Source organism: Rhinopithecus bieti, unplaced genomic scaffold (assembly GCF_001698545.2).
Source record: "Rhinopithecus bieti isolate Rb0 unplaced genomic scaffold, ASM169854v2 scaffold_3040, whole genome shotgun sequence".
NCBI lineage: Eukaryota > Metazoa > Chordata > Mammalia > Primates > Cercopithecidae > Rhinopithecus > Rhinopithecus bieti.
In genome coordinates, this window is record NW_016804657.1 from 6,107,800 (window position 1) to 6,135,203 (window position 27,404).

Below are 27,404 nucleotides of genomic sequence, written 5' to 3' on the forward strand. Positions count from 1 at the left end.
TAATTAGAATCATATGGTCCACCCCTGCCCCCAACCCGCCCCACTCAGCATAATGATTCTGAGATTTATCCGTATTCTGGTATGTTTCAACAGCTTGTTCTTTTTACTTTTGCTGAGTAGTATTCCATCGTGTCAGTCTACCACAATTTGTTACCCATTCTCCTAGTGAATGGACATTTTGGTTTTTGTTTGTTGGTTGGTTGGTTGGTTTTTTGAGACAGAGTCTTTCTCTGTTGCCCAGGCTGGAGTGCAGTGGCATGATCTCAGCTCACTGCAGCCTCCACCTCCCGGGTTCAAGCGATTCTCCTGCCTCAGCCTCCCGAATAGCCAGGGTTACAGGCGTGCGCCACCAAGCCCAGCTAATTTTTGTATTTTTAGTAGAGACGGGCTTTTACCGTGTTGGCCAGGCTGGTCTCGAACTCCTGACCTCAGGTGATTTGCCTGCCTTGGCCTCCCAAAGTGCTAGGATTACAGGCGTGAGCCACCGCACCTGGCTGAATGTACATTTTTATTAATTTTTGGATAAAACCTGAGAGTGGAATTGCTGGGCCATATAGTTAAGTGTATATTTAAATTTCTATGAAACCGCCAGAGTGGTTTTCCAGAGGCACTGTGCCGTGGTCCACTTCCACCAACAATGTTCAAGAGTCCTGGCTGCTTCTGGCCATCGTCTTAAACAGGAATTTCTCTCAGTGTATGTGATACTTCTAACTTTCCAAGTTGAAGGATTATTAGTTCATAGGATTGAGACCTTAACTACCACTTCTTACCATAGCCCGTATATTTCATAAATCATGTTTTCTGGTCATTACTAGATTCGGGGTTATTTGATTATGAGCGATCTCTGTCTTGCTGAATTAGCTACTAACTTCAACTAGCTTTTTCTAAGTTGGTGTCCTAATTTCCTTTGCCGCTGCATCTGACATTTTTTTTTTTCTGAGTGAGAGGATACATATGAATTTCTGAGGCAAAACCTCTTTGGCCCCCTGTGTCTTTTCAGCACCTTGCTGTCTTGTTGCTCCATTATTATTGCCAGTTGTTTTTAAACAGCAGAAGCCTTTAAAATTCTATCAACTGGGTCTTGCTAAGTGAATAGACTAATTGCTTTAACTTGCAACTGCCTAGAAGTTTAAAAAGACAGGAAGCTAGAAAGTAAAAGATACATTATAATAATCCTGGTTGTTTCTATGCCCTTGAAAACATGTTTTAGAAAGAATTTTTAAGCCAATCTGGCCATACGTGGATTCTTGGATTTGCTTAGCTTGGTCCATGAGAAATATTGTTAAACAGTGCTTGACACTGATACTTGTTAAGTGGATCTTGTGAACATCGTAAGGAGTTTTTGTTTGTTTGTTTGTTTGTTTTTTGAGACAGAGTCTCGCTCTTGTCCCCCAGGCTGGAGTACAGTGGCGCAATCTCAGCTCACTGCAACCTCTGACTCCCAGGTTCATGCAGTTCTTCTGCCTCAGCCTCCCAAGTAGCTGGGATTACAGGCATGCGCCACCATGCCCAGCTAATTTTTGTATTTTTAGTAGAGACAGGGTTTTGCCATGTTGGCCAGGATGGTCTCGATCTCCTGACCTCGTGATCTGTCCACCTCGGCCTCCCAAAGTGCTGGAATTACAGGTGTGAGCCACCGCCCCTGGCCCATAAGGAGATTTTAAAATGTGAGTCCTAGCTGCAGGTAAGCTTGGGTTTGTGTAGTGGTGTGAGTTCCCTTGCTATGCCCTTTGCTCTTCTGGGCTGCTGGAGGGTGTAGTAATACTCCCACCTCCAGAAGTTGGACTTCGTGAGCCTTTATATCCCAGTGTGAACTGGAAAGAAGATGCAGGAGGTTTATCTCTATAGATGAGCTCTCACAAGATTAGTCTAACACCTGGATTGCGCATTGCAGGGCAAACAGCTCCAGGCCCTCAGAGCCTCTCAAGGCTTTTCAACACCGGGGGTGATAATCAATGTTATGTCAATGGATCACCCAAACAGACAGAAAGATCACATTATGTTTTCTCTGTTTGAAAAGGTAAATACTGCATACATTTTGAAAATTTCAATGAAAATTGTTTGAGTTAAAAAGTTCTAATATTTAAAGAGTTAAACTTTCATTTTCTGGAAGCCTTTGTGAACAGGGCTGGGTAGATGCAGCGGGCCCTGCATGTTCACTGCTCTTTGTAGCTTTTACAAATGACCTGCATCATGTCATCCTCACTGTCTTCTCCCCACCAGGATGACAACTGGGGAGAGACCACCACGGCCATCACAGGCACCTCAGAGCACAGCATATCCCAAGAGGACATTGCCAGGATCAGCAAGGACATGGAGGACAGTGTGGGGCTGGATTGCAAACGCTACCTGGGCCTCACCGTCGCCTCCTTTCTTGGACTTCTAGTTTTCCTCACCCCTATCGCCTTCATCCTTTTACCTCCGATCCTGTGGAGGGATGAGCTGGAGCCTTGTGGCACAATTTGTGAGGGGCTCTTTATCTCTGTGGCATTCAAACTCCTCATTCTGCTCATAGGGACCTGGGCACTTTTCTTCCGCAAGCGGAGAGCTGACATGCCACGGGTGTTTGTGTTTCGTGCCCTTTTGTTGGTCCTCATCTTTCTCTTTGTGGTTTCCTATTGGCTTTTTTATGGGGTCCGCATTTTGGACTCTCGGGACCGGAATTACCAGGGCATTGTGCAATATGCAGTCTCCCTCGTGGATGCCCTCCTCTTCATCCATTACCTGGCCATCGTCCTGCTGGAGCTCAGGCAGCTGCAGCCCATGTTCACGCTGCAGGTGGTCCGCTCCACTGATGGCGAGTCCCGCTTCTACAGCCTGGGACACCTGAGGTAAGAGGCAACATCCAGGAAGCAGAAAGGATGGCTGATACCTTGCTGGGAGACAGCTGCTCTCTAGCATGTGAGGGGTGGTGACCGATGCCAAGAGCTAGGACCAGAGTCTGACCCTTTTCTGGTTTGGGGAGGAGATGCGAAGGTGGGGATGGTTTCCATGTTTATTGAGTTTCTGGACTTCTAGATGGTGCGGGGCAGTTGCTGGCTCTCACCCGGGTTGAGGTTTTGCTGGGTCTGTTCTCAAAGTTATTGGCAGCTCCCCAAAATGATGGAGAAAGGAGATGCATAGTGATGGCTGCCTACTTTGACTCTGAAATTGGCCAATGGACAATGGATAAAGTGACCAACAGCTCCATTTTGTCCGAAATGTGACACCTGATTTACCATGCTGTCCCAGTGGATTCGTGAATTGTTCCTTTCTTCCCCACCCTCAGAGGCCTGGTTTGGGCAGTAAATTACATGGTCATCCTAGGGACCCTCCAATAAAGAATCAGGTGCAGGTTAGAGACTCCAAATGTGTGAGCCGTGAGTGTTTTGAAAATGTTTGAGAAAAAGTTAAAAGTCAGTTGGGTTGTCATACTTAAATCTCTGCATATAATCTCATTATTTTGTGGTTAAATAAGAGTGATTACCATCATTTTATTTACTTCAAGGTAAGCACTTTATATAGATTGTGTATTTAGTCTTCATAGAACCCCATGGCCTATGTGTTATTAATCCCTGTGTCACAGATGAAGAAACTAGGGCTTAGGGAATTTACGTAATTGCACAAAAACATGTGGCTACCTCATTTAGGATTCACTCAGATGTTGTGAGGCCAGGGCTGAGTGAATGCTCCCATAATGGCATCTCTCACTTTGTAGTTAGTGGCCTATTTTTCCATCTGTTTTCTTCCAGAGACTATGAACTCCCTGAGGCCAGGGGCCGCCCTTATACCTCATGACATTCTCAGTGCCTGGCATGGAGCATGGACACAGTTGGCACTGAGATGGTCTCTGGGTGAATGCAGAGCCTGGGACATCTGACTTCAAAGCCTTTACCCTCTCCCAGGCTCTCTGCCTCCTTAGGCAGTATATGCTGATGTGTGTAGCCTGCTTGGGGCAGGGTAGGCACTTAGTTCATTGCACCTATTACTGCTGTGATCATGTAGCTGGCAGAGCAGCCAAAATCAGCAAGGGCACACCTTAGTGGGTATCAGAACAATCGGCTTTGTCATAGATTTGGCTGGGCTCCAGGGAGGTGGCTCAACCTGTATTTGGAGTCAGGCCACGCTGCCAAACTGTCTTCATGTTGGTGTGTACCCTCTTTCATTCCTCTGGCTTGGCTTGTGCTACGAGGATAGGATGATCCAGCATTCAAGGTTGCTGCCACCCTTGGTGGAAACTGGTGTCCAAGTCGCATGTCTGTGTACCAGAAATCTGGGGTTTTGAGTCCTTCACAGATGCCTGTAGGGCTCTGAAGACAAGTAGGTTACCGCTTTGCCACGTATTCGTCTCAGAAGGCTTTCTTTCCCCATGTTTGGCATCGGGGAATGACCAGCAGATTTGTATTAAATGTCTACTGTGTTCAGAGCCCCAGACACATCAGGCTGGCTGCCTTCAGAGCTCTATCTCAGCACCTGTGACGCTCACAGTCACTTGGAAAGAGACCAGTGCACCGCTGTCTGGTGGGCAGGTGCAGAAACAGGCCTGGGGTATAGGTGATAGGAACACAGGAGGACAGAGAATTTCAGATTGTGGCAGCAATAAAGCCGAGCAGGAGACAGTCTGTCTCAGAACAGGTTTTGCTGCAGTTAAAGCAGTAGAGAAAAATCCGGCTGTGGTCACGGTGGAGATGAGTGATATTTGGAGCTCTATATGTAAGTAGCCAAGACACTGGCCAGGAGTGAGGTCTGTGGTGGTTTTGATTTTTGGCTCTCAGCCCTAGTTGGTGTGAATTCCACCTGTGTAGGTGGGAAAGGGCAGGGCGTCTTCTCACCATAGGTCATCCAGGGTGGTGGGACTGACTTCCCCCCATGGGATCCCACATTGCTCCTCCCTGTAAGACTGGTTGAGCTGCACACTACAGCTGAGTGGGGGTAGAGAGGGGACAAACCAAACAGCCTGGGGAAAGTATGCCTGTGGCGTGTTCAGAAAATGTAATTAGCAACAGCCCTCGCCTCTCACCACACAGTTCTGCTGGTCAGGGCAGAGCTGGACGGGAGAAGCCAGACTGATTGTGCTGCATGGCTCCCAGGCTTGCTGCAAACCTTTCAGTTTGCTCTCACCATGACCAACAACTGTCCAGTCTTTCAAAAACTCAAGTCAGTCACCCCAGCTCCCCAGGGAGACCTGAAAGGTGGCAAGTGCCCATCTGCCCTGGGGAGAGCATTTTGAGGTGGTCCCCAACCTCATCCTTTCAGCTTCTCTTTAGGGCCATTGGTTTTCCTCCTCTCCCTGCCTTTAATAAGGCCCCCTTTGTCCCTCTCATGGAGAGCCTGGGTTAGGAGGTGGAAAGAATGGCTGGGGAAAGAGCGATGTCTTTGCTGACAAATGGAGCCCTCAGGGAGAGCCAGATGCCCAAGTGACAGCCAGTCTGCCAGAGCTGGAGCAGGCTTGGCACCTTTCCTCCTGGCATTGTATGGGCCTGGTCACCCGCCGATCCTTGGGCTAAATCTGGTCTGAACCCAGCAGTGGCTGGAAGAGTTACTAGGCCAGAAATACAACTTCTAAGGCCTTTTGTAAAGTGTAAAAACAGACAGGAGGGAAGAGGGAGCGGGAATAGACAAAGCAAGCCTCGGAAATCAGAATAGCAGGTCTCCATCAGACCCAACAGAATCACAGGCTGTCGGCTCTCCCTTTATGTAAAGCCTTCACCGTGGCAGCAACCTGTCGGGCTTAGGTGCCAAGCGATGGTGAGCTCTTTTTTATGTTTTCAAAGATGATTTTATCGAATTGACTGAGCTATTTTTGAGAATTGTCAAAAGAATGTCTACTCTTCAGTTTCTTAAAGAAAATAGGCTTCTCGTTAGTTCATAAAAGGCACTTGCTGTGGCCCTGCTTGTTGGCAGGAATGAAGTTTTGGGCTTATTTGAAAACTTTCAAAAATGTAAAAAGTTGTTGCAGAAAGTAAGAGACCGTAAATAGTTGAGATACTTCCTACCCTCTGCCCAGTGTCCTAGGAGTTACGAAAAGCGTTTCATAAGTTTGGACTCATTTGCCCCTCCTTGCTGCCCTGTCAGAGGTCAGAGCAGGTGGGGTAGAGGTGTCCCCTCTTACAGTTGAGGTCCCCAAGCCCCAGGGTCAGAGACCTGCTCAAGGTCACAGGGAATCAGCACCTTCCTGTGCATCATACCCCTTACCCCACCGCACTGTCTACAGCATCCTGGTGTCTCACACAGTCGCCTTGTCATTTTCCATACACACCTTGCTCGTCACTTTTCTTGACCCCATTCTCACAATAAGTTGCTAACTTTTCCAGGATGTTACCAGAGACTAATGACTTTTGATATGACTTTATTTGAGGAGAAACCGGGAAGAATAGAAGAGCCTAAAAATTAGCATTCAATTAACCATTTTTCAGTTTTGAAACCTCCAAAGGGAAATACTGTGAATACTGGCACACAGACACTAGTGCAATTGACTGGTTGACTGTGAAATGGTAGAACAACAGAGACAGAAAAAGAAAACCTTAACGATAAACAATTACATAGTCTTTACTGGGTGCCAGGTACCTTCTAATCTTTGGTTTTTTTTGTGGCAAGGGGGATGGAGTCCCTCTCTGTCGCCCAGGCTGGAGTGCAGTGGTATGATTTTGGCTCACTGCAAGCTCCGCCTCCCAGGTTCACACCATTCTCCTGCCTCAGCCTCCCGAGTAGCTGGGACTACAGGTGCCCGCCACCACACCCGGCTAATTTTTTCTGTTTCTTTAGTAGAGATAGGATTTCACCATGTTAGCCAGGATGGTCTTGATCTCCTGACCTTGTGATCCGCCTGCCTCAGCCTCCCAAAGTGCTGGGATTACAGGCATGAGCCACCACACCCGGCCGTACCTTCTAATCTTTTAACATGCAACTCAGTTTTCACAACAATCATGTGAAATAGGTTCTGGTAGCCAACCTCCTTTTCAGATGAGCAAACTGAGGCATGGGAGAGTCAGGTAAGTCTAAGGCCTCATTTGTAATTGTGGGATCCAGGATTTGAGCCCAGGCTCTCTGCTTCCAGAATGATCTTACCCATTTCACCGTACTACCTCTGAATAGATAGGTTCATGTTCACATCACTGCTTTAGGAACACATGAACAAACCCAGAAGCATTTTTTCAGTGTTTCCCATGTGCCAGCCTGATTGCTGGCTATTTTTGTATACATTATTGTGTTTCACTTAACACAGCGCTTAGGGCTGGAACAGAGAGAATGTGGAGGATTGTCAAGATGGCTTGCGCTCTGAGGTCCATTCCTTAGCTCCACTGGTTATTTTATTCACTCAGTTGACAAAGCTTGGTCCTTAAAGCTTGGTCCATAGCAGTAGGTTTGAGCCTCTGGTCAGACCTTTTTAACTTCCTATACTTCGCATGTCTCAAAGAAGATATCTTTTATCTATTGTTGTGTAACAACTACCCCACCACTTAGTAGCTTAAAACAACCAATACAGTATTTCTCACAATTCTGCAGCGTGGATTGGGCTCAGCCAGGAGGTTCTTTAACTGATCCTGCCCATGGTCCTGTGCGATTATACTCACATGGTGAGTCAGCCAAGGCTGACTTTCTTTTCCTGTGTATTCTGTCCTCCTTCTTGTCCTATATATTCTCTCCTTCTGGTGGCCTCTGCTTGTTGTTTCCTCACTAGGTTGCTAGACTTCTTAAATGGCAGTTCAAGGCTCCCAGGAGCATAAAAGCAGAAGCTCCCACCTAGGCCTTTTAAGGTCTGGGCCTGGAATTGTCCCAGTATTATTTCTACTGCATTCTCTTGGTGAAAGCAAGCCACAGCCCTATCCCATATTTAAGGAGAGAGGACGACATAAGACAGAGACTACTAGGGCGTAAAAGTCAATATCGCAAACTCCCACAACCACCTCGGACTCTCTTTCTCAGAGTCTGTTTATTCTTATTTTGCATATAGTTCTAACCAATTTAATTATTGATTTCTATACCTTAAAAAGCCCAGAAGTAACATGTTTTGAGGGGGAAAAGCGCTGCTTTAAGGAGGTATATGAACATCAATGAAAAATGATAGCTGATAGTCATCAACAAGGAGGGAGAGAGAGAAACCACAAAAGCAGGTATGACTCAGCACTCTGGGAAACTTTCCACCGTGACCCATTCTGTAGGATATTTATATTTCTGAAGCTCCATTCTACCTGATTCAGCCAGCAGGTTTTAACCGTTTGGGTTTTTTTTTTTTTTCTTTTTTTCTTTTTTGAGACGGAGTCTCGCTCTGTGGCCCAGGCTGGAGTGCAGTGGCCGGATCTCAGCTCACTGCAAGCTCCGCCTCCCGGGTTTTACGCCATTCTCCTGCCTCAGCCTCCCGAGTAGCTGGGACTACAGGAGCCCACCACCTCGCCCGGCTAGTTTTTTGTATTTTTTAGTAGAGACGGGGTTTCACCGTGTTAGCCAGGATGGTCTCGATCTCCTGACCTCATGATCCGCCTGCCTCGGCCTCCCAAAGTGCTGGGATTACAGGCTTGAGCCACAGCGCCCGGCACCATTTGGGTTTTTAAGCTTCAGGGTCAAAGTTTTGGGGTCAGAAATGCTTCATTCATTGAGACTGAGAAAGAGTAGCTTATAAATCGACACTGACCATAGACCTTGATTTTGTGTCCCCACCCAAATCTCATCTTGAATTGTAGCTCCCATAATTCCCACATGTTGTGGGAGGGACCCAGTGGGAGTTAATTGAATCACAGGGGCGATTTCTCCCATACTGTTCTTGTGGTAGTGAATAAGTCTCACAAGATCTGATGGTTTTATAAGAGGAAACCTTATAAGAGGTGGCTCTCATTTTCTTTCTTGTCTGTAAGATGTGCCTTTTGCCTTCTGCTGTGATTGTGAGGCCTCCCCAGCCATGTGGAACTGTGAGTCCATTAAACCTCTTTTTCTGTATAAATTATCCAGTCTTAGGTATATCTTTATCAGCAGCATAAAAACGGACTAATACAGATCTTTTAATCAAAGCCATGGTAACTAATCACAGAACCACCTGTTCTTTAGAAGAAATGATCCTTGGATTGCTTTTCAAGCAATGGAAGTTTATGATTGTCACATTGTCAATTGTGATTATATTCAAGGAAGTGTTATGGACTGAATATTTGTAGTCCCCCCAGATTCATATGTGGAAGCCCTAACCTCTAGTGTGGCGTATTTGGAGATGGAGCCTCTAAGGAAGTAATTAAGGTTAATTGTAGTCAGTGTGGGGCTCTGATCCCATAGGACTGGCATCCTTACAAGAACAGATGTGAGAGAGCTTGCTCTCTCTCTGCACACACCCTTAGAAAAGGCTGTTTGAGGCCACAGAAAGAAGGTGGCCATCTGTAAGCCCAAAAAAGAGCCCTCGACGGGAACCACATTGGCTGGAGCCTTGATCTTGGACCCCTAGCCTCCAGAACTGTAAAAAAATAAATTTCTGTTGTTTAAGTTACCTAGTCTGTAGCATTTTGATAACAGCAGCCTGAGCTGTGACAGGAATATTACATACACTGGAGACTTTTGACCCCAGAGACTTTTGACCTGTTGAAATACAGCTCGTCTTGTCCTCTCTTCAGCTCATGCAGGCATCCTCCCAGCTTGTACGGGGGCCTTGCTTCTCTGGATTGCACTTTGATTTTCTAGTTTTAAGTGACAAAGGGAGAGTCTCTTAGGGAGGTTAAAGTTACTCCAGTAATTCCAGGATATTTCCAGCTCCTTTTGAAATCTTATGTTTGTGATTCTGGGTCAAGTAATGTCCAAGCCGGTGATTACATTACTGGTAGGCATGTCTGTCATGCTGGGCCACACCCTCCATCCTGTGTTCACGATGAGCACCAACGGTCTCCAAGAGCCCAGAGCCAGTGGCTGCAACGTTGGGAAAATTCTTAAATGACCATCAGTGGTTTTGGCTCATGTTACTACGTTCGTGGGTTCATATGCCATCTCATTTTTAGAAATGTGTGTTTTTGTACTCCTGTAATTACTTTTTAATAAAGATATTTTTCCAGTCCTCAGCCCCACTCCATAGCAAAGCAAAGGACAAGAGCAAGTAAGGGCTAAAACAGAGTGTGGAGGGTTTTGCTCCGGCCTTATTTTGCTGTGGGAGAATTTTGAAGGCAGGAGTGGAGCTGCCGTTTGTGGTTTGGTGCTGTGGTGCCTGTTAAAAGTGGCTTTAATGAGAGTGTAAGGTGCTGCACACTGAAGCCCTGTGTTTACTCAGCTGCCTCCTGCCAGCGGCCACAGCTGGGATGGCTTCCCTCACACGACGTCTGCCCACAGCCTTGCGCCGAGGCCCAGAGGACTCACAGGGAAAGGAGCTGGCAAAGGTGAAGCTGGTTTTCATGGTCTCCTTAGGGGCCCGGCCCCTGGAAGATGGGTCACACTCTCTGAATGCTGTGCTGTTGGTTTCCCTGGAGGATTCTTGCTGCAGGCCAGGGCCCGTATTTTCCACACTCACCATGAGTGGCCGGGTGTGACTTGACACAGTGTGAAAGTGCTCAGGAGGGCAAACAGTCTGCGACCTCCTTTCCCTGGCTGCAAAGCCGCCACTCGGCTCTGCTCTGGCCCAGGTTTCGGGGAGCCAAGATCCACTTGGGCAGGCCGGAAGCCTCAGACTCCAGACTTCATGTTGTGCTCCTTCCTGCGTACTCACGAGGAAGATGAGGCAGTCCAACATCCAGGGTGCGGTGGAGGTGTTTCGAGTCCATATCTAAATCTTTTTCTTAGAGCACCCTAAGCAGGCCGCTGTCTTTGATCCCCATGCCTCTGCTGTTTATCTTGGTGTAATTCATCACTGTAATTTAAGACGTGGAGAGAGCAGGGTTCCCATCCCAGGCAGGGGAGGCACAGTGCAGGTTGGACTGTGCAAGGAAGTGGCAGCGTGGCGAGGTTTGTGCCGCGGCCTACAAGCAGGGCTGCGTGCTCCCCCGGCAGACTGTGGCAGAGCCAAGCCCCTCACTTGTAGGGAAGCATGTCTCCTAGGTGCCCCGGTGGTGGAGGTCTGCCAGCATCTCTGTGCTGTGGGGAAGGCAGCCAGAGGGCTTCAGCCATAACTATCTCAGCCGCTCAGCAGGAGACCAGCAGTGTCTCTGCACTCAGAACTGCCACTGGGCCATGGTGTTAAGCCCAGGAGGGGTGTCCATGTTAACAACCTTGTATTGCTTAGTTGCTGAGACCAGAAGAACCAGGTCATTGCGTGAGCTGTTATCTACTTCTGGTTCTCACAAACTCCTCCCAGTGTTGATAGAGAATGGTGTCCTCCGGGTATGCTCTGGGTGTAGTTTTATTTGTATTATTAGGGACTCATGGAGAAGTGCTCTGGGTGTCCCCCACACTGCACTTTGGAGATCATTCTGCGATTCCCAAGTCCTGCTGATTCCACTTCCTTGGCGCTCTGGGATTAGATATCCTAGGCTGCCCATCTGCTTGTTCATCTTTCAGAGGAGATACCCTGCAGGGCTTGTCCACAGCTTGAATTTCAAAGCAAAAGCCAGGCATGCTTTCCAGCCTTCAAATATTGGTTCAAAGAATTCGGCTGCTGAAACTTCTGTGTACCTGAGGCACCAGCAGGCCCGGGACATGAGCGAATCCAGGTGGCCTGAGGAAGAGCCTTCCCGCGGGCCTCAGCCTCCACACAGAACCTCTGATCTGTTTCCCTTTGCAGAATGGGCAGTCTCCTGTGTCTCAAGACCTCAAGCAGAAACCTGTGGCCCTCCTCCTCTATCCTGAAAGTCCAACCAAGTCCAGGCCTTCGTTATGAGACCTGTTAGTAAGCATGAGCTAATTGCAGTTTTTGCTACTGTTTGTCCTTCTCAGGTTCCAAGGTGATCATTGCCTGTTATCTATGGGACTTGTGTGAGCTAACTTCCCAAATGCAGCTGTGAGACAAACATTTTAATTAAAAGGCAGAAGGGCCAGGAGATATAAACACTCATGTGCCTGGTTGTCAGTGAAGGCGGTGGCGTTCAGCATCCAGGGGCTAATTATATTTCTTCTCTGGGACTCACACAAATATTGCCACAAATGGTCCTGACTGTCAGACTGAAGTCATTTATCTCCAAGTGTGGGGAGCAATGAAGCCCATACATCCAGGTAGATTAGCTCTTACGGACTCTTCGGGAAAGTAGCAGGTGGGTAAAACTGAGAGCATCAGCTATGGCACCCTAGCTGGAGGTTTTCACAGAAAGCTGAATCAACTTGTCTTGGGGGTTCTGCATTTTAGAATTTTCTCAAAGACCTAGGTTTGGGCCCTAAAATGCAGCCATCAGAGCAGGCACACATTAAAAAGTAGATAATGCGTGGCCTTAGTGGCTGGGCAGCCTTCAGTACTGGCCTTCTTTGGTTGTCCCTGTCCACTGACCCTCCTTCCTCCCATGCTCTCACCTTTGCATTCATCTGCAGCCTCAGTTACCATTGACCAGCCTTGCCGCTTACCTGCCTCCACCCTTCCTTCCCTAAGTTCAAGTACATTAGTTTCCTAAGGCTGAAGTAACAGAGTATAGCACAAACTGCATGGCTTAAAAGTTCTGCTTCTCAGAAAGTACAAAATCTAGGTGTTGGCACAGCTGTGCTCCCCGCAAAGGCTCTAGGGAGGAATCTTTCCTTGCCTCTTCCTAGTTTCTGGTGGCTGCTGGCAACCCTTCATGTTCCTTTGTTTACGGCTGTGTCACTCCAGTTTCTGCCCCCATCATTACGTGACCTCCCCCGTGTGGGTCTCTGTTATATCCTTTTTTTTTTTTTTTTTTTTTTGAGACAGAGGCCTACTCTTTCGCCCAGGCATGAATGCATTGGTGGGATCTCAGCTCACTGCAACCTCTGCCTCCCAGGTTCAAGCAATTCTCCTGCCTCAGCCTCTCCTCCTCAGCCTCAGTGTGTAGCTGAGATTACAGGCACACGCCACCACACCCAGCTTATTTTTGTATTTTTAGTAGAGACGGGGTTTCACCTTGTTGGTCAGGCTGGTCTCGAACTCTTGACCTCAAGTGATCTGCCTGTGGCGGCCTCCCAAAGTGCTGGGATTACAGGCATGAGCCAAAGAGCCCTGGCCACCTCTTTTCTTATACGGATACCAGAATGACTCTACCTTAACTAAACATAACATCTGCAAACACCCTGCATCCAAATAAGGTCACATTCTGAAGTTCTGGGTAGATGCACATTTTGAGAGACACTATTTGCCACTACAGGTTTCTCCAAGCTGTGCTGTCCTGTGACTGAACACTGACCCCGTTGCTCTACTGTGGATGTTTGGGAGGATTAATACCAGCCTGTTTCTGCTCACACTGCTTTCTCTGCCTGGAATTTGCTTTACAGCCTGTTGTCCATGGTGTGACCATCCTTCATCTTGTAAGACTTAACAGTCCAGCTTTGCCCCCACTGTGGATCCCCAGCGGGAACACCATCCCCCTCTTCTTAGTGTGCATGTTCTGTCATGGTCTCTGGATCACTTGACTGTACTTACTGTTTGAGTGGTGCTCACCACTGATTGGAGTGTAAGCCCCCGGAAGGTTTCATTTACATCCGGGTCTCAGTACTGGGGACTTAGCAAGTGCTCACCATTTATAACTGCTTTTGATGGAGTTGGAGAGGCTAGTTATTAAGATTTTTCTGAATGTAGCATCCTTAGCTGGCTTTCAGGATAGTGCCTGCATGCCCTAAAAGGAGATCTTTGCAGATTTTACTGTATGACAAGAAAACTTTTTAGTGCTTTTTCTGTCAGCACGTACTTAGGTAATGAGAAGAATGACCTGGCATATATTTGGGGAATTAGCATGCAAGAAGTACTTTGACATTTTCCACATGTGAAGAAAGCTGTTTTTCCTCATCTAGCTGAAGGGATCAAATTCGTATTTGAAAAGATGTGGCTAAAACTTGAAAAGGACTTGTCCATGGGGGATGTCTTCATCTCTTCTCCCTGCTCAGGGAGAAGTTGCAGGCCATAAAGTGTGAGGGCATCAGTCTGCATGAGCTCTAAAGCTCAATGTTAATTTCTGATTTTAATAACATGTGAGAGTACAAGTTTGATTGCAGAAGCCACAATCAAGTTCACAGGAGGGTGAATGAATGGGAAATAGAAGGGACTGTGTGTACATCTGTGTGTATGTGTGCATGTGTGCACACATTTTTTTAGGCTTTGATTCCTTTAGCTACAAAATAAGGGAGTTAAAATGGAGGTGATTTATGGCCACAATTGTTTCCTTCAAGTATGTAATAGGCTTTCACAAGAAAGGGGGACTTGGGTTCAGAACAAAGCATTGGGTGAACCAGTGGTAGAACTGAAAGGTCATTTCAATGTGAAAGTGCACTTTCTTTTCAAGCAAAGGCTGGATGTCATCTGGGAGCTTATAAAAAGAATTGGTATATGGATGCCAGGCACAGTGGCTCACGCCTGTAATCCCCGCACTTTGGTAGGCTGAAATGGGTGGATCCCTTGAGGCCAGAAGTTTGAGCCAGCCTGGGCAACATGGTGAAAATCCGTCTCCACCAAAATACAAAAGTGAGCCAGGTGTGGTGGCATGTGCCTGTAGTCCCAGCTACTCTGGAGGCTGAGGCATGAGAATTGCTTGAACCTGGGAAGCAGAGGTTGCAGTTAGCTGAGATTGCACCACCTGCACTCCATCCTGGGCGACAAAGGAGACTCTCTCAAAATAAAATAAAATTGGCCAGGTTTGGTGACTCACACCTGTAATCCCAGCACTTTGGGAGGCCAAGGCAGGTGGATCTTCTGACGTCAGGAGTGCAAGACCAGCCTGGCCAACAAGGCGAAACCCTGTCTCTACTAAAAATCAGCCAGGCGTGGTGGCCTGTGCCTGTAATCCCAGCTACTCAGGATGCTGAGGCAGGAGAATTGCTTGGACCTGGGAGGCAGAGGTTGCAGTGAGCTGAGATATGCCACTGTACTCCAGCTTGGGTGACAGAGTGAGACTCCATCTCTAAATAAATAAATAAATAAAATAATTTTTAAAAATAATTGATATAGGGATTGGGAGATTAGACTGATGGACTCTTGATTTCTCTAATTCTTGAATCTCTGCTTGGGTGAACACTAAGATTCCTTCCATTTCTAAAATTTTGAGGTTCAGTATAAATGGAAGTGAGGTCATGCTTTTGTGCCTAGAGACTATGTGTATGTTCTAGCCATCAACCAACCCCATCCCTGCTGCAAAATGTTCATGCTCATTATTAGTAATGAGATAATATTTTATGTTTGTAGAATGCATTATAGTTGATAAATGCCTTCACTGTCATTATTTCATTTGCTCTTCTCAGCAATCACATGCGGTAGTCAGTATTATCTCTTTATCAAAGGCCAAGGAAAAGGCCAAGAAAGCGGAAATGACTTATACAGGATTACAGGGTAGGTAGCAGGAATCTAGACCTTCTGGAATCTACTACTCCTTCTACAATGGATGCCTCCCTATACATAGGTTTGATTTTCAGGAGGCTGAGAGTTGGCAGGAAGTACTGCATAAAAACAAAGAGTAGCATAACTTTGTGGCCCCAGTCCCTAAGAAAGACTGCAGAGTGGACCCATCTTGGCTCATTCCCCATGGTAGTACCCTCATGGTGAGCCTCTGGGGGAGGTTGGTACAGGCGCACATGGGATCAAGTTGGCCGCTTCAAGATGTGTGGCCATGTAAGCTCATGGTGGCCATTGTTTATGAGTTATTTACTTTGAATAAGCACTTTAAAATGTGTTATTTCATCTTCAGCATAGACCTAAACCAGGCGGGCTGCTCCTCTTTAGGAAGCAGGGAAATGGAGGGTGAACTCCCAAGTCTCCAGTATTTTTCCTGGTCTAAATGCCAGCTAGCTTTGAAGTCTCAGAATGTCATAGAACTTGGAATCATCCCAATGGATATTTAAGCTCATGAGACTTAACCTGCCTTAGGGCGATGCCGACCTCAGTCAGCACCTGGTATACTTGGATCTCGCAGGCTGCTGCTGGAGGTTCTGAGTAGCTGCCTGTACCAGGCCTGCCTCAGTCAATTCATTAGCCTTTCAGTAAGACATTTTATGCCGCTGAGTATTTTGGAGCCCACTTACCTTGGTAAGCAGGGTTTTCTGTGCTGTTCTTGCCATCCTGCAGATGAAGAGTATGAGGTTTGAAGAAGTGACTAATTCGTTCAAGTTGAATGAATGAGTGAGAGAGCGTGGAGTCATGTTGTCTGGGGCCAGAGTCTGTACCAATTGCACTGTGCGTGCCTCCTCCCGCAGCCTCTGTGCAGACTCAGACATGCACAGAGCATGGGGAAGCAGTGGATGGTCTAGGTATGCAGGGCATTAATTTGATTTGTATTTTTTTCTTCAGAATTTATCTTTAAAAAATATGTCTTTCAGATTTTTGTGCATTAACATTTGAACTATGTTTTGAGGTGCTTCTTTCCAGGTCTGTTTAAGAAATGTAGCCCAAGGGCGAGCCCCTCTTCTCTGTTGCCATGGCAGTCATATAACAGTTGTCAACAACACTGGAAGTGCTTTCGTGGTTGATTAGACACAAAAGACCACAGCCTTTCTCATTCCACCCTCTTTGTCTTGCAAAGAAAATAGGCCAGTAGGCAATGTGGTCAGCAGTGATTTTTAAATTAAAATGTAGCTAGCTGTCGGATTCCCTTAGACCTTTACGTAGACTCATTGCTGGTCTGTCCTTCCCAGGAGTTCAAGTTTGGACCAGCCTAGACCTAAGCCTGTTGAGGAGGTTTTTATGCATTGGTCTCAAGCGAATTTCTGTCACAACTAGGTGTACCTTCATGTGCTGTTTTCCACAAATCTATGTGGTCTGGGAGAGGGTATTTCTTTCCTGGGGTTGTGACTAGGCAGGTATGTTGGCATGTGGCACCAGTTGAGCAGAGAGTCCTCTATCTTGGGAAAATGCTCATTGTTTTAGGTTTCTGAGGGGGCTGAGTCCATAGTCTATACTTCAGGCTCCCCCTGACAGCAATACAGGGGTCCTGTTCAGTCAGGCTACCGCCTTTTCTCTCTGAATGTAATGGTGAAAACAGAGGGGGCAAGTTTCTAACCAACTTGATTTTTCTTGCCTCCCACGTTTCCCCAAGATTGTCTGGTCTAGAGGTTGGGGTTTGTAAAAAGATTTGCTTTTGTTCATCTCTGGGGCCCTTTTTGCCTCTGAAATTCCATGATTTTATGAAATACATATTCAGGACTGATCTTAGGCCTATGGGAATTCTAAGATTGCATGAACAGAGAAGCTAAGCCTGCAAGTATTACATACCCATGGAGGAACCAAAGGATGTGTGTCAGGAATTTGCATAGGTGAGCTTGTTGAAGGGGCAAGACCACCTTCCTTGAAGACATCACAAGTCACGTGTCATCATCTTTGATACTGCAAGTTTAGGGACAGATCAGCGAGACCTGGAGGATTCAGAAAGACTTCCTGAAAGAAGCCAGTCCTGTGTTGGCTTTGTGGTTCCTTCCATATTTGGAGGGTGGAGAGGAATCGAGGCAGGAGGAATGCTGGGTGCTGACAGTGGTGGAGGGAACGGTTGCTCCCTGCGTCCTGGCCTCCTGGGGCTATGACCGAGGCCATGGCATAGTAATTAGGAATGACTGATAGCCAGTAGCGAGGGAGAATGTAGAAAAAAATGTAAACAAAACAACCTCACCTATTCACACTTGCTGCAGCCTGGGACAGAGTGGGGATAGATGGCCTCCACCTCCTGATGGAACCCAGTGTCTTCACTGCATTATGTACATGGTACAGCTGAGTGTTAAGATGCGTAATCATCTGGAGTAATCAAGAAGACTTAAATCATACATCACAGACCTCACTCTCTTCAAAACGATGAAGAAAGGCCTGGCGCAGTGGCTCACACCTGTAGTCCCAGAACTTTGGGAGACCAAGGTGGGCGGATCACTTGAGCTCAAGAGTTCAAGACCAGCCTGGGCAACATGGTGAGACCCCGTCTCTTCTAAAAATATAAAAATTAGCTGGGCGTGGTGGCACATGCCTGTAGTCCCATTTATTTGGGAGTCTGAAGTAGGAGAATCTCTTGAACCTGGGAGGTGGAGGTTGCAGTGAGCCGAGATTGTGCCTCTGCACTCCAGCCTGGGTGACAGAGGGAGACTGTCTCAAAAAATAAAAGATGAAGAAAGGCATATTGGATTTTATCCCAAAAGGTCACAACCATTTTATTTAAGTCGTGCACTTGAGTTATGTGTTTAGTTACTTGGAAATTCTCATTCCCTAATATTGCGAGATGTGCTGGGCATCAGACAGACCATCCTCTATAGGTGAAAGCATGCACACTCTTGCAGGTGTTTATCAACTTCTCCCTGAGATCCCTTCAGCTCCAGCATTGGCTTCTCAGCCTGGGAGCTGGCCAGGCTCTGAGTCATCCCGTTGCTTCTCTGAGAGGGCAGAGCCAGAGGGAGTGCAGGATGCCTGCGCTTTCCCTTTGTTTGGTATTTTTGAGCAAAGGCTCTCACTCCTTGGGAGGACTGTGAGAGCTGTGCCTGTGACACCCAGGGCTGGCATCTCACGGTACCTGCTCCCACCCTGGGCACTTCCTGGGACGCCAGGACTTTGCTCTGAGGGGGCTGTCAGGTAGGCTGTGGACTTGGCTCATTCGGAGAGCTGGTCCATTTGGAGAGCATCTGCTGAGGCCCCATGCTGGAAGGCAGTGGGCCAGGAGCCCTGCTGGAGACAGAAGCCACTGCTCTGGGCAGTGCATCGCACTCATAGGGTGGAGGGTGAGAGACACAGCCAGGAGGCTTCAACCCAGCCATCCCCTCACCGGCCCCAGCTGAATTAGTGGGATTCCCTTGGCCCCTGCTCGCAGCCTCGCTGAACAGAAAACCAAAACTCAGCAACCACAAGACAGTTTTGAGTTGGAGATGGTTCTGAGGAGAACTTCTGATGATTGCCTTTTAATTTTTAAATTTAGATCAAGGTAATACTTTTCTATTGGGAATCCAGGGGCCTGGAGATGTTTCTGTATCATTAGAGGAGGGGATGAAGTGGGTTTGAACCCTAGTGGGTGTGGGTGTGTAAACTGAGTCTTACAGCCATGCAGAGGGGCTCCTTGCCTCCCAAAGCCCAGGCACTCCGGAAAAGGCACACACAGGGGTGAGAGCTGAGCTAGGCACACCAGGGAGTGTGTGTGTCTGTGTGTGTGTGTGTGTGTGTGTGTGTGTGTGTGTGTGTATAGAGAGAGATCAGAGAGAGGGCTGAATTGAATATCTGGATGGGGTAGGAATAAAGAAGCACTTGCCTCTCTCTGGAGAATGCCATGGACGGGGGCAAGGATGGAGTTGGAGCCACATTGACTTGGAGATTGCTAGGTGAGACTTTCAGGGCAAGCAGAGTGGACTTCTGCAGGAAGAGGTCTTGTGACACACAAATCTCCACACAAGGCCACCTCCTCAGGAAGGCTGCACCCTGTCCCAGGCATCCAGAAGCTCTTCTCTGGGGTTACTTAGACCCACGTGTTACAGCATGAGAGCACACTCACTGTCATGGGGTTCATGCTCCATGTACCGACTAAGGAGGAGCTCCTTCTGTCTGTCTTGATATTCCCAGGGCTTAGCAGACACAGGCACTCAAATATGGAATGACGAGTGAGCAACTGAGTTAATTGAATGATCAGAGTTTTTGAAATGCAGATTTGCTGTTAGGAGGCTTAGGTTTACTTCCATTATGCAAAGTAGGTCTCACCAGATTTCCCCTGATAGTGTTCCCCAGCCTCACATGACTGTACATTATCTAGGACAACATTAAGTACCAACTGAATGCAGGCACTGCTGGGGATATAACTCAGAAAGTTTTGCCATGATTCTGCTCTTAAGCAGGTTAGCTGACTGACTTCCAGATTCAACTCTGTTAAAGTCTTGAAGCAGAGCTCCAAGGGGAGCCAAAGGGGTGGGTCGACAGAATTTCCAGCGGATGGTTTAGGACCTCCCTTGCCTTGGTGTGAAGTGAAGATCCCTGAGCCATCCTGAGAGTGTTGGAACACAGTGCGGTCATCCAGGAATCAAAGGGAGCCCCGTCCTGGTGCCCCGGCTACTGCAAATAATCCTTGTAAGCCGATCTGCTTAGCAGAGTACTAGAAAGGAAAATCTAAAGGGCAAGATAAAAATATATCTGTGGTATTTAACGTGGTAGTGGTTGGAGATGTCAGCACGTACACTGTTACACAGAGGCTGCATGTTACCGGAAAGCCCAACTTGGAGGTTTGTAAATCATATCAGAGTTCCAGCTCTCCTACTTACTGACTGCATACTGTTGTACAGGTCATAGATTTTTGAGCCTCAATTTTCTTACCTCGAATGATTGTGAGGGTGAAATGAGAATCAGGTATGTGCAAACCCTTGCTGTATCATTGCAAGGTGTTCTTCAAAGTGGCAAGTGTCATGCACCGTAGACCAAGAGCATATTCTTTTGCTGTCTAGACTCATTTCCAATTGTAAGTGCCCTCCCACATCCTCTCTCCCACTTGTTGACGGTACCTGTTCTTTGTTCCCCTGCTGCTCTCTGACGACCAAGCAGAGGATAGGTTGGAGACCTAGAATATCAGAACATGGATAGTCACCTTCATACCCCTCTGCCAAAGGCCGGAGATAGCAGTCCAAGGGGCAGGGGGACCCAGAAAGATCAGGTGGTCTCAGCGGAGGCCCTCTTTTTTTTTTCTTTTTTTTTTTTGAGACTGAGTTTCATTCTTGTTGCCCAGGCTGGAGTGCCATGACGCAATCTTGGCTCACTGCAACCTCCGCCTCCCAGGTTCAAGTGATTCTCCTGTCTCAGCCTCCCGAGTAGCTGGGATTACAGGCATGTGCTACCACGCCCGGATAGTTTTTATATTTTTAGTAGAGAGGGGGTTTCATCATATTGGTCAGGCTGGTCTCAAAGTCCTGATCCACCCGCCTCAGCCTCCCGACGTGCTGGGATTATAGATGTGAGCCACCGTGCCCGGCTGAGGCCCTCTTAAGTACACTCTGCCCTGGATGGCTGTAGTTGTTCTGGTCTGTGTACAACCTAAGTTCTAGGATTCCTCATACCCAGGGGCACCGAGGGCTAGGGGACAAAACCTTGAATGAAGACCTTAGAAACCTGAATCTATACTTTGTTCTTTCACTTATTAGCTCTGCAACCATCAGTAAGCCTCTTGCCCTTTGGGGGGGGGGTTCCTCAGTTTCTTCTTTTGTAAACCGAGGAAAAATAGAAAAAGTTCTTGGGTGCCTAAAACTAAATGTAAGTTATGAGTTACAACTTCTTCCTCTTTCAACAAACGGCTAGATGGGATGCGGCTAATCACAGGTCCAGGAGAGGGCACAGAAGCCACTTGGCCATGGGGCTTAGTATCAGCTTTAAGTTCTCATCCTGGAGACCAGAGGTGTGGTAGAACCCAGTGGACTTCTGTATGAGGTTATCTTTGATGTTGTGTTCCTTGACCTGACTCCAAAAGAGGATTTTTCATTTAGGACCTGCGTATTCAGTGAAAAAGCTTTGCATTAATTTTGTTCTTTTTTTCTCAGTATCCAACGAGCGGCATTGGTGGTCCTAGAAAATTACTACAAAGATTTCACCATCTATAACCCAAACCTCCTAACAGCCTCCAAATTCCGAGCAGCCAAGCACATGGCCGGGCTGAAAGTCTACAATGTAGATGGTATGTGCCTTGAAAGGGTGTCTGCAGTGCTCATAGGGGCACAGTTGGGTGACTGTTTAAGCTTCATGGTACGTTTGGTTCTACTTCCTCTCTGGGCCTACCTTTATGGTACATTCTCGTTTCAGAACAATTTCTCTATTTTATGTAGGCAGACACATTTTTAGAGAAGTGTTGATTTACCATCTACCTATGTGGGAAGCCTGTTCATTTTGGGATTTTATGATTGAAAATAGCAGTGGTGTGTGTTTCCTGCCTTCTGCCAGGCTCACCTTATATTGGAAGCTATTAGGAAAGGGTTGCTTTTCAAAATTTGTACACATTACCCACAGACTCAGAAAGCTACCTAAATCATTAAGACTAGAAATCTCAGTAGTTCAGGCATCTGGTGAGATACCTACAGGCACTTCTTACTCGTGGCTAGGAGCCGGAGTTGAGTGGGTGGCAGGAGGCTGGAGGCCAGGCTGGGTAAGTCCAAGCTATGTTTCAGGGTATCAGATGGTTAAGTGCAAGAAACAGGATGCGGTGTCATTTCTTACTGGGTACATTGGGTGAGGGCAAGAACTTTACAAACCCTCGGAGAGGATTATATTGTCAACAAGTCAAGTGATTTATATTCAGTGTCAATTTTTGGTGGTAATGTCCTCCCAGTTATTTAATTGTTTATTTTTTACCTATATGAGGTGTGAGCTCCCTCACGAAGCCTGAAGGATTGATAAATTTAATCTGTGATCTGAAAACTTAGCAAAGATTCCCACTAGTGAAACCAAGTCACCAGCCAAGTATATCATCCATAAGAAAGCCGGAAATCTGCCTATGTTTCTGAAAAGCTAAGGTGGTCAATAGTTAGGACAGGACAGGACTTCTGAGTCTATTCATTAATGGGTCATTAATATTGGTATTTCCTGTAAAAGTTGTAGCTGCCATGACATTCCAGCATAGCTTGCTTTCCATTGTAGATTCAGTGTCTCATGTCCTTTGACTTTCTTTTTGGTCTGTCTGTCCTTGTTCTCCCCATCCCTCTCATTCTGTCTCGTTGTCTTGTTGCTGAAATTTGATGTCCCAGCTGCCCTTATGGCCAAACTGAAACTTTATGTAACAGATGGTAACATCTTCAGCACACTCTGTGTGTTGTTTTTGGCCAACATTTTAATTGTCAAGCATTCTTCATCGCCTTCTGAGTTCTTTTTCCATTTCCACTGACCAGATTGGGGTTTAGCGAGATTCCTCTGCTCTCTTGCCTTGGACATAGTGAATGCGAATCCGGGGCACAGTTCACCCTCCTGGGAAGTGACCTTTAGGATTTGTATATGTGTGTTTCATAGGGGGTGGGTAGACAACATTGACAGATTGTGGTACTAGTTTTCTGCTCTGTTTCCCAGCCTCGTGGTATTAACACTATTCTTTCACTGTCCTTTCCCCAAAGGCCCCAGTAACAATGCCACTGGCCAGTCCCGGGCCATGATTGCTGCAGCTGCTCGGCGCAGGGACTCAAGCCACAATGAGTTGTATTATGAAGAGGCCGAACATGAACGGCGAGTAAAGAAGCGGAAAGCAAGGTATACTGCCCTCCTGATGCCAGTACCCTCTTATAGACTTTTAAATTTTTATTTTATTTATGTATTTATTTATTTGGAGACAGAATCTCACTTTGTTGCTCAGGCTAGAGTACAGTGGCAAGATCTTGGCACACTGTCACCTCTGCCTCCCAGGTTCCAGCGATTCTCATGCCTCAGCCTCCCACGTAGCTGGGATCACAGGCGCCCACCGCCACGCCCAGCTAATATTTGGTATTTTTAGTAGAGAAGGGGTTTCACTATGTTGGCCAGACTGTTCTCAAACTCCTGACCGTAAGTGATCTGCCTGCCTCAGCCTCCCAAAGTACTGCGATTACAGGCATGAGCCACCGTGCCCGGCCTCTTGTAGACTTTTAATCTTTCCTTTTTTACCGCTAGAATGAGGTTTCTGTTTAAAAACATGACCTGCAGGGACACCTTTGGAGCGCACCTTGCTCCGGTGTTTCTTAAACTGAAGCCTGTATGAGCATCACTGGGAGGCTGTTCAAATATAGGATGCAGGTTCCAGGCTCTGCCTACAAAAGCCCTACTCAGTAGGTGTGGAGTTGGGCCCAAGAAATGGCATTTCTAACAGATTCCTGGGTGGTGCTGGTGCTCCTGGCCCCCTGCCCACACTTGAGTGGGCCTGTTCTGCATTCCTGGACCCTTGCAGGTGTTCACCATCAGGTCATATTCACTGAAGGGGACAGAGGTGCATTCCGTCATGTGTGCTGTGCCTCTTCCTGTTTCCCAGGAGCTGCTAGTGTGGGTGGCAGGACCAGGGAGCACGCAGCTCTGCTTCTTTGCAGGGCTGCTTCTGCACCACCAGCCACCTCTCTCTGTATAGAGCCTTTTATAGCCAGTTGGAGAGGCCTTAAAACTCTTTTCGTCTAACCATTGCAGAGATGAAAAAAGGACTCAAGTGCATTTCCCAAGCTCATTGGTGACAGAATTGAGAACAGAGTTCATCTCCCAGTCCTGGGGCTCCTTCCCCCCAGCGCCTGGGGCCCCTGTTCCACATGTTATTTTTGCTGTTGCTTTTCTTTCTCCCTTCCTCCCTCTCCACCCTCTGGGGGACAGCTAAGGATGCAAGCAGCATGATTGGGCCTTGAATCTTTTGGCAGGTCAGGCCACAGCAGGGTGGACAAGTGTCATTCTATTCGCACACCCTGTGGCAGGCACCATCCTAATTACTTAGTGTTGCATCACCTTCTAGGCTGGTGGTTGCAGTGGAAGAGGCCTTCATCCACATTCAGCGTCTCCAGGTCGAGGAGCAGCAGAAAGCCCCAGGGGAGGTGATGGACCCTAGGGAGGCCGCCCAGGCCATTTTCCCCTCCATGGCCAGGGCTCTCCAGAAGTACCTGCGCACCACCCGGCAGCAGCACTACCACAGCATGGAGAGCATCCTGCAGCACCTGGCCTTCTGCATCACCAACGGCATGACCCCCAAGGTGCGCTGCTCTGGGCAGGCTCTGCCACCATCATCCTGGCTTGTCACTGAGCTTGGCCAGTTGAATTTTAGCGTGTTACTAGAAGTGATAAAATCGAAATGCTTCTCTAAAACGTCAAGTAATAAGAATTAGTGATTCTCACTTATTTTATACTATGTTAGTGCAATTGTTTTTTTAAATGTGCCTTTCGAAGGCCTCTGGATTCTAACAGAGGAGAGAATTTCACTTGCAGACAGTACGGAATAGTGATTGGAGACAGTACGGAATAGTGATTAGGGGTGCATTGCGGACTCTGGAGCTGAACTGATTCGTTCTAACCTGGCTCCTCCACCAACTAGATGCGTAACCTTGGGCAGATGGCAATAGCTTTGTGCCTCTTTAATTAATCCAAACCTGTTAATTGGTTAGGATAATACTAATAACTATCTCATTTGTATGTTTTGGGAACTGAAACAGTTAATTCATGTGAAGTGCTTGAAATGGTACCTGTCATATGATGAGGATGGACTAAATAGTTCTTATTATTATTGGTAAAAAATAGAATGGCGTGAACCCAGGAGGCGGAGCTTGCAGTGAGCCAAGATCACACCACTGCACTTCAGCCTGAGCGACAGAGTGAGACTCCATCTAAAAAAAAAAAAAAAAATGCTGTCAGGCATTTTGGGCGTTACAGAATGAGTTTTACTGAGTAGTCTTTTAGATTACGATATTTAGGACACCTTAAGGAGTGTTACAAGAAACAGCCATGTATCTAATAGAGGGTTGTGGCCAAGGAGGCAAAATAGAGTAAAGATATAGCAATTGACTTCTCTACAGAGAAGTGGGTTCAAATCCTAGCTCCACCACTTAATTGGTTTGTGACTGTGCTCAAATTATTCTACCTTCTATTAAATACATGGCTGTTTCTTGTAATATCCCTAAAAGTGTGCTGAATACCATAATCTAAAAGACCATTCGGTAAAACTAAGTCTGTAACACCCAAAATGCCTGACAAAGCAATAGCATTATTTTTACCCATAGTAATAATATCAATTTAATCTGGCCTCTTCATATGACAGGTAGTGTTTTAAGCACGTCACATGAATTAACTCTTTCAGTTCCTCTACACTTGTTTGTTCTTGTATCAATGAGGATAATAATAATATCTCTCTGACAGGGTTGTTGTATAAGAATTACATTAAATATGGCAACATGGCATGTAAATTGCATGGTAGAGAGTAGATGAGCTTGGCATGTGGTACACGTGTAACATTTGGTAGCTGTTTTTTATAAGGACCTCTGTTTATATGCTGCACTCTATGTGTATCCTGCTGGTTACATTGTCAACCAGTAACTACCCTTAGGAAAGCAATGTAGAAATAGTAAGAAACCAAAAAGTTTTCTGTATTGACTCACTAATCTCTCTCCTAGGAAAGCTATTTAATACAATAATATATACACATGAATATACGCAAAGTGGTGTTTTGCAAAACAATCTGTAATACCTCCACAAGGGAAATAATTTAAAACATACCAGTGGCTTATAAATTATGGTGTATCACCTGTTGAATCATGAAAGAATCTGTTAGAATAGTAAGTTACACGAAATAGAATTCAGAAACGTGAATACTGTGGTTGCAAATGAGGAAAATATGTCTGCAGGTATAAAATGATGGCTTGTACCATGTAGAACCAAAACAGTTGTTTTCTTTTACAAGATTTTAGAAAGTTTCCTGGTTGCTTTTGTTTCATTTAAAATTTTATACTTTTCTGAATTAAAATAATAGCTGTTTTGGCATAGAAATCCAAACATTAAAGAAAAGTATCATATGGGGAAAATGAAGTTTTCATCCCCGCCCCAAAACAGTTTTACGGATAAGGAGTTGGTATATATTCTTTCAAATATCTGTGGATGTTTTTTATGCTGAATTGGGAAAACAAAACAGAAATGGGGTCATTGCTCTTTCTTTCTCTCTCAATCTCTGTGTGTGTGTGTGTGTGTGTGTGTAAACCACAGGCACATGCCGCCATGCCTGGCAATTTTCGTATTTTTGTATTTTTTTGGTAGAGACATGGTTTTGCCATGTTAGTCAGGCTGGTCTTGAACTCCTGAGTTCAAGCAATCTACCTGCCTCAGCCTCACAAAGTGCTAGTATTACAGGCCACTGCCCCAGCCTATATATATCATTGATTGATTGACTGATAGCCTATATATATCATTCATAGATGGATAGAGATTTACATACTACATCTCTCTTTATAATGTATATTATCTTTATATATGTAGAGAGATATAGATATGTAAAACTTTGCTTTCTTTTCTTAAAGCTATCCCTTGGCTGTCTTTCCAAGTCAATATGTACAGATCTTACTCATACAGATCTAACTACAGATAAAACTCATCTCTGGTAATAGCTACATCTTATTCTACCAAATACCATGATTTATTCAACTGATTGTCTGTTGATGCACATTTGGATTAAGAGTTTTCATTAGTCAAAGCTAGGGGCTGGTTGTATTTGTTAATCAGATTTTATTGGCACACAGCCATTCCCTGTTATTTGTGTATCACCTATGGCTGCTTTCACTCTGCACCAACAGAGTTGAGTAGTTGTGACAGAATTTGGCTTGAAATGCTGAAAATATTTACATCTATGGAAAAGTTTGCCAACCCCTGGTTTAGACAACGTTGTGGTGAATGCTTTTTTACATATGTATTTGTACAAGTATTTCTGAAGCCTAGGTTTCAAGTAGAGGAAAAGCCAGGTCAACGTTGTAGATCCTACCAATTGCCTTCCTAA

At 46.3% G+C, this 27,404-nt stretch overlaps 1 protein-coding gene across 1 annotated transcript in view; it reads left to right on the plus strand.

Moving 5' to 3' along the window:
* The window catches only part of VANGL1 (VANGL planar cell polarity protein 1), a 53,695-nt gene that overhangs the window by 19,635 nt on the left and 6,656 nt on the right, over positions 1 to 27,404 (plus strand). Inside the window, exons 4-7 of the mRNA XM_017869797.1 lie at positions 2,224 to 2,831; positions 21,487 to 21,620; positions 23,044 to 23,176; positions 24,390 to 24,624. Of these exons, the coding sequence (XP_017725286.1) occupies positions 2,224 to 2,831; positions 21,487 to 21,620; positions 23,044 to 23,176; positions 24,390 to 24,624 (1,110 nt within the window). The remainder of the gene's footprint in view (positions 1 to 2,223; positions 2,832 to 21,486; positions 21,621 to 23,043; positions 23,177 to 24,389; positions 24,625 to 27,404) is intronic.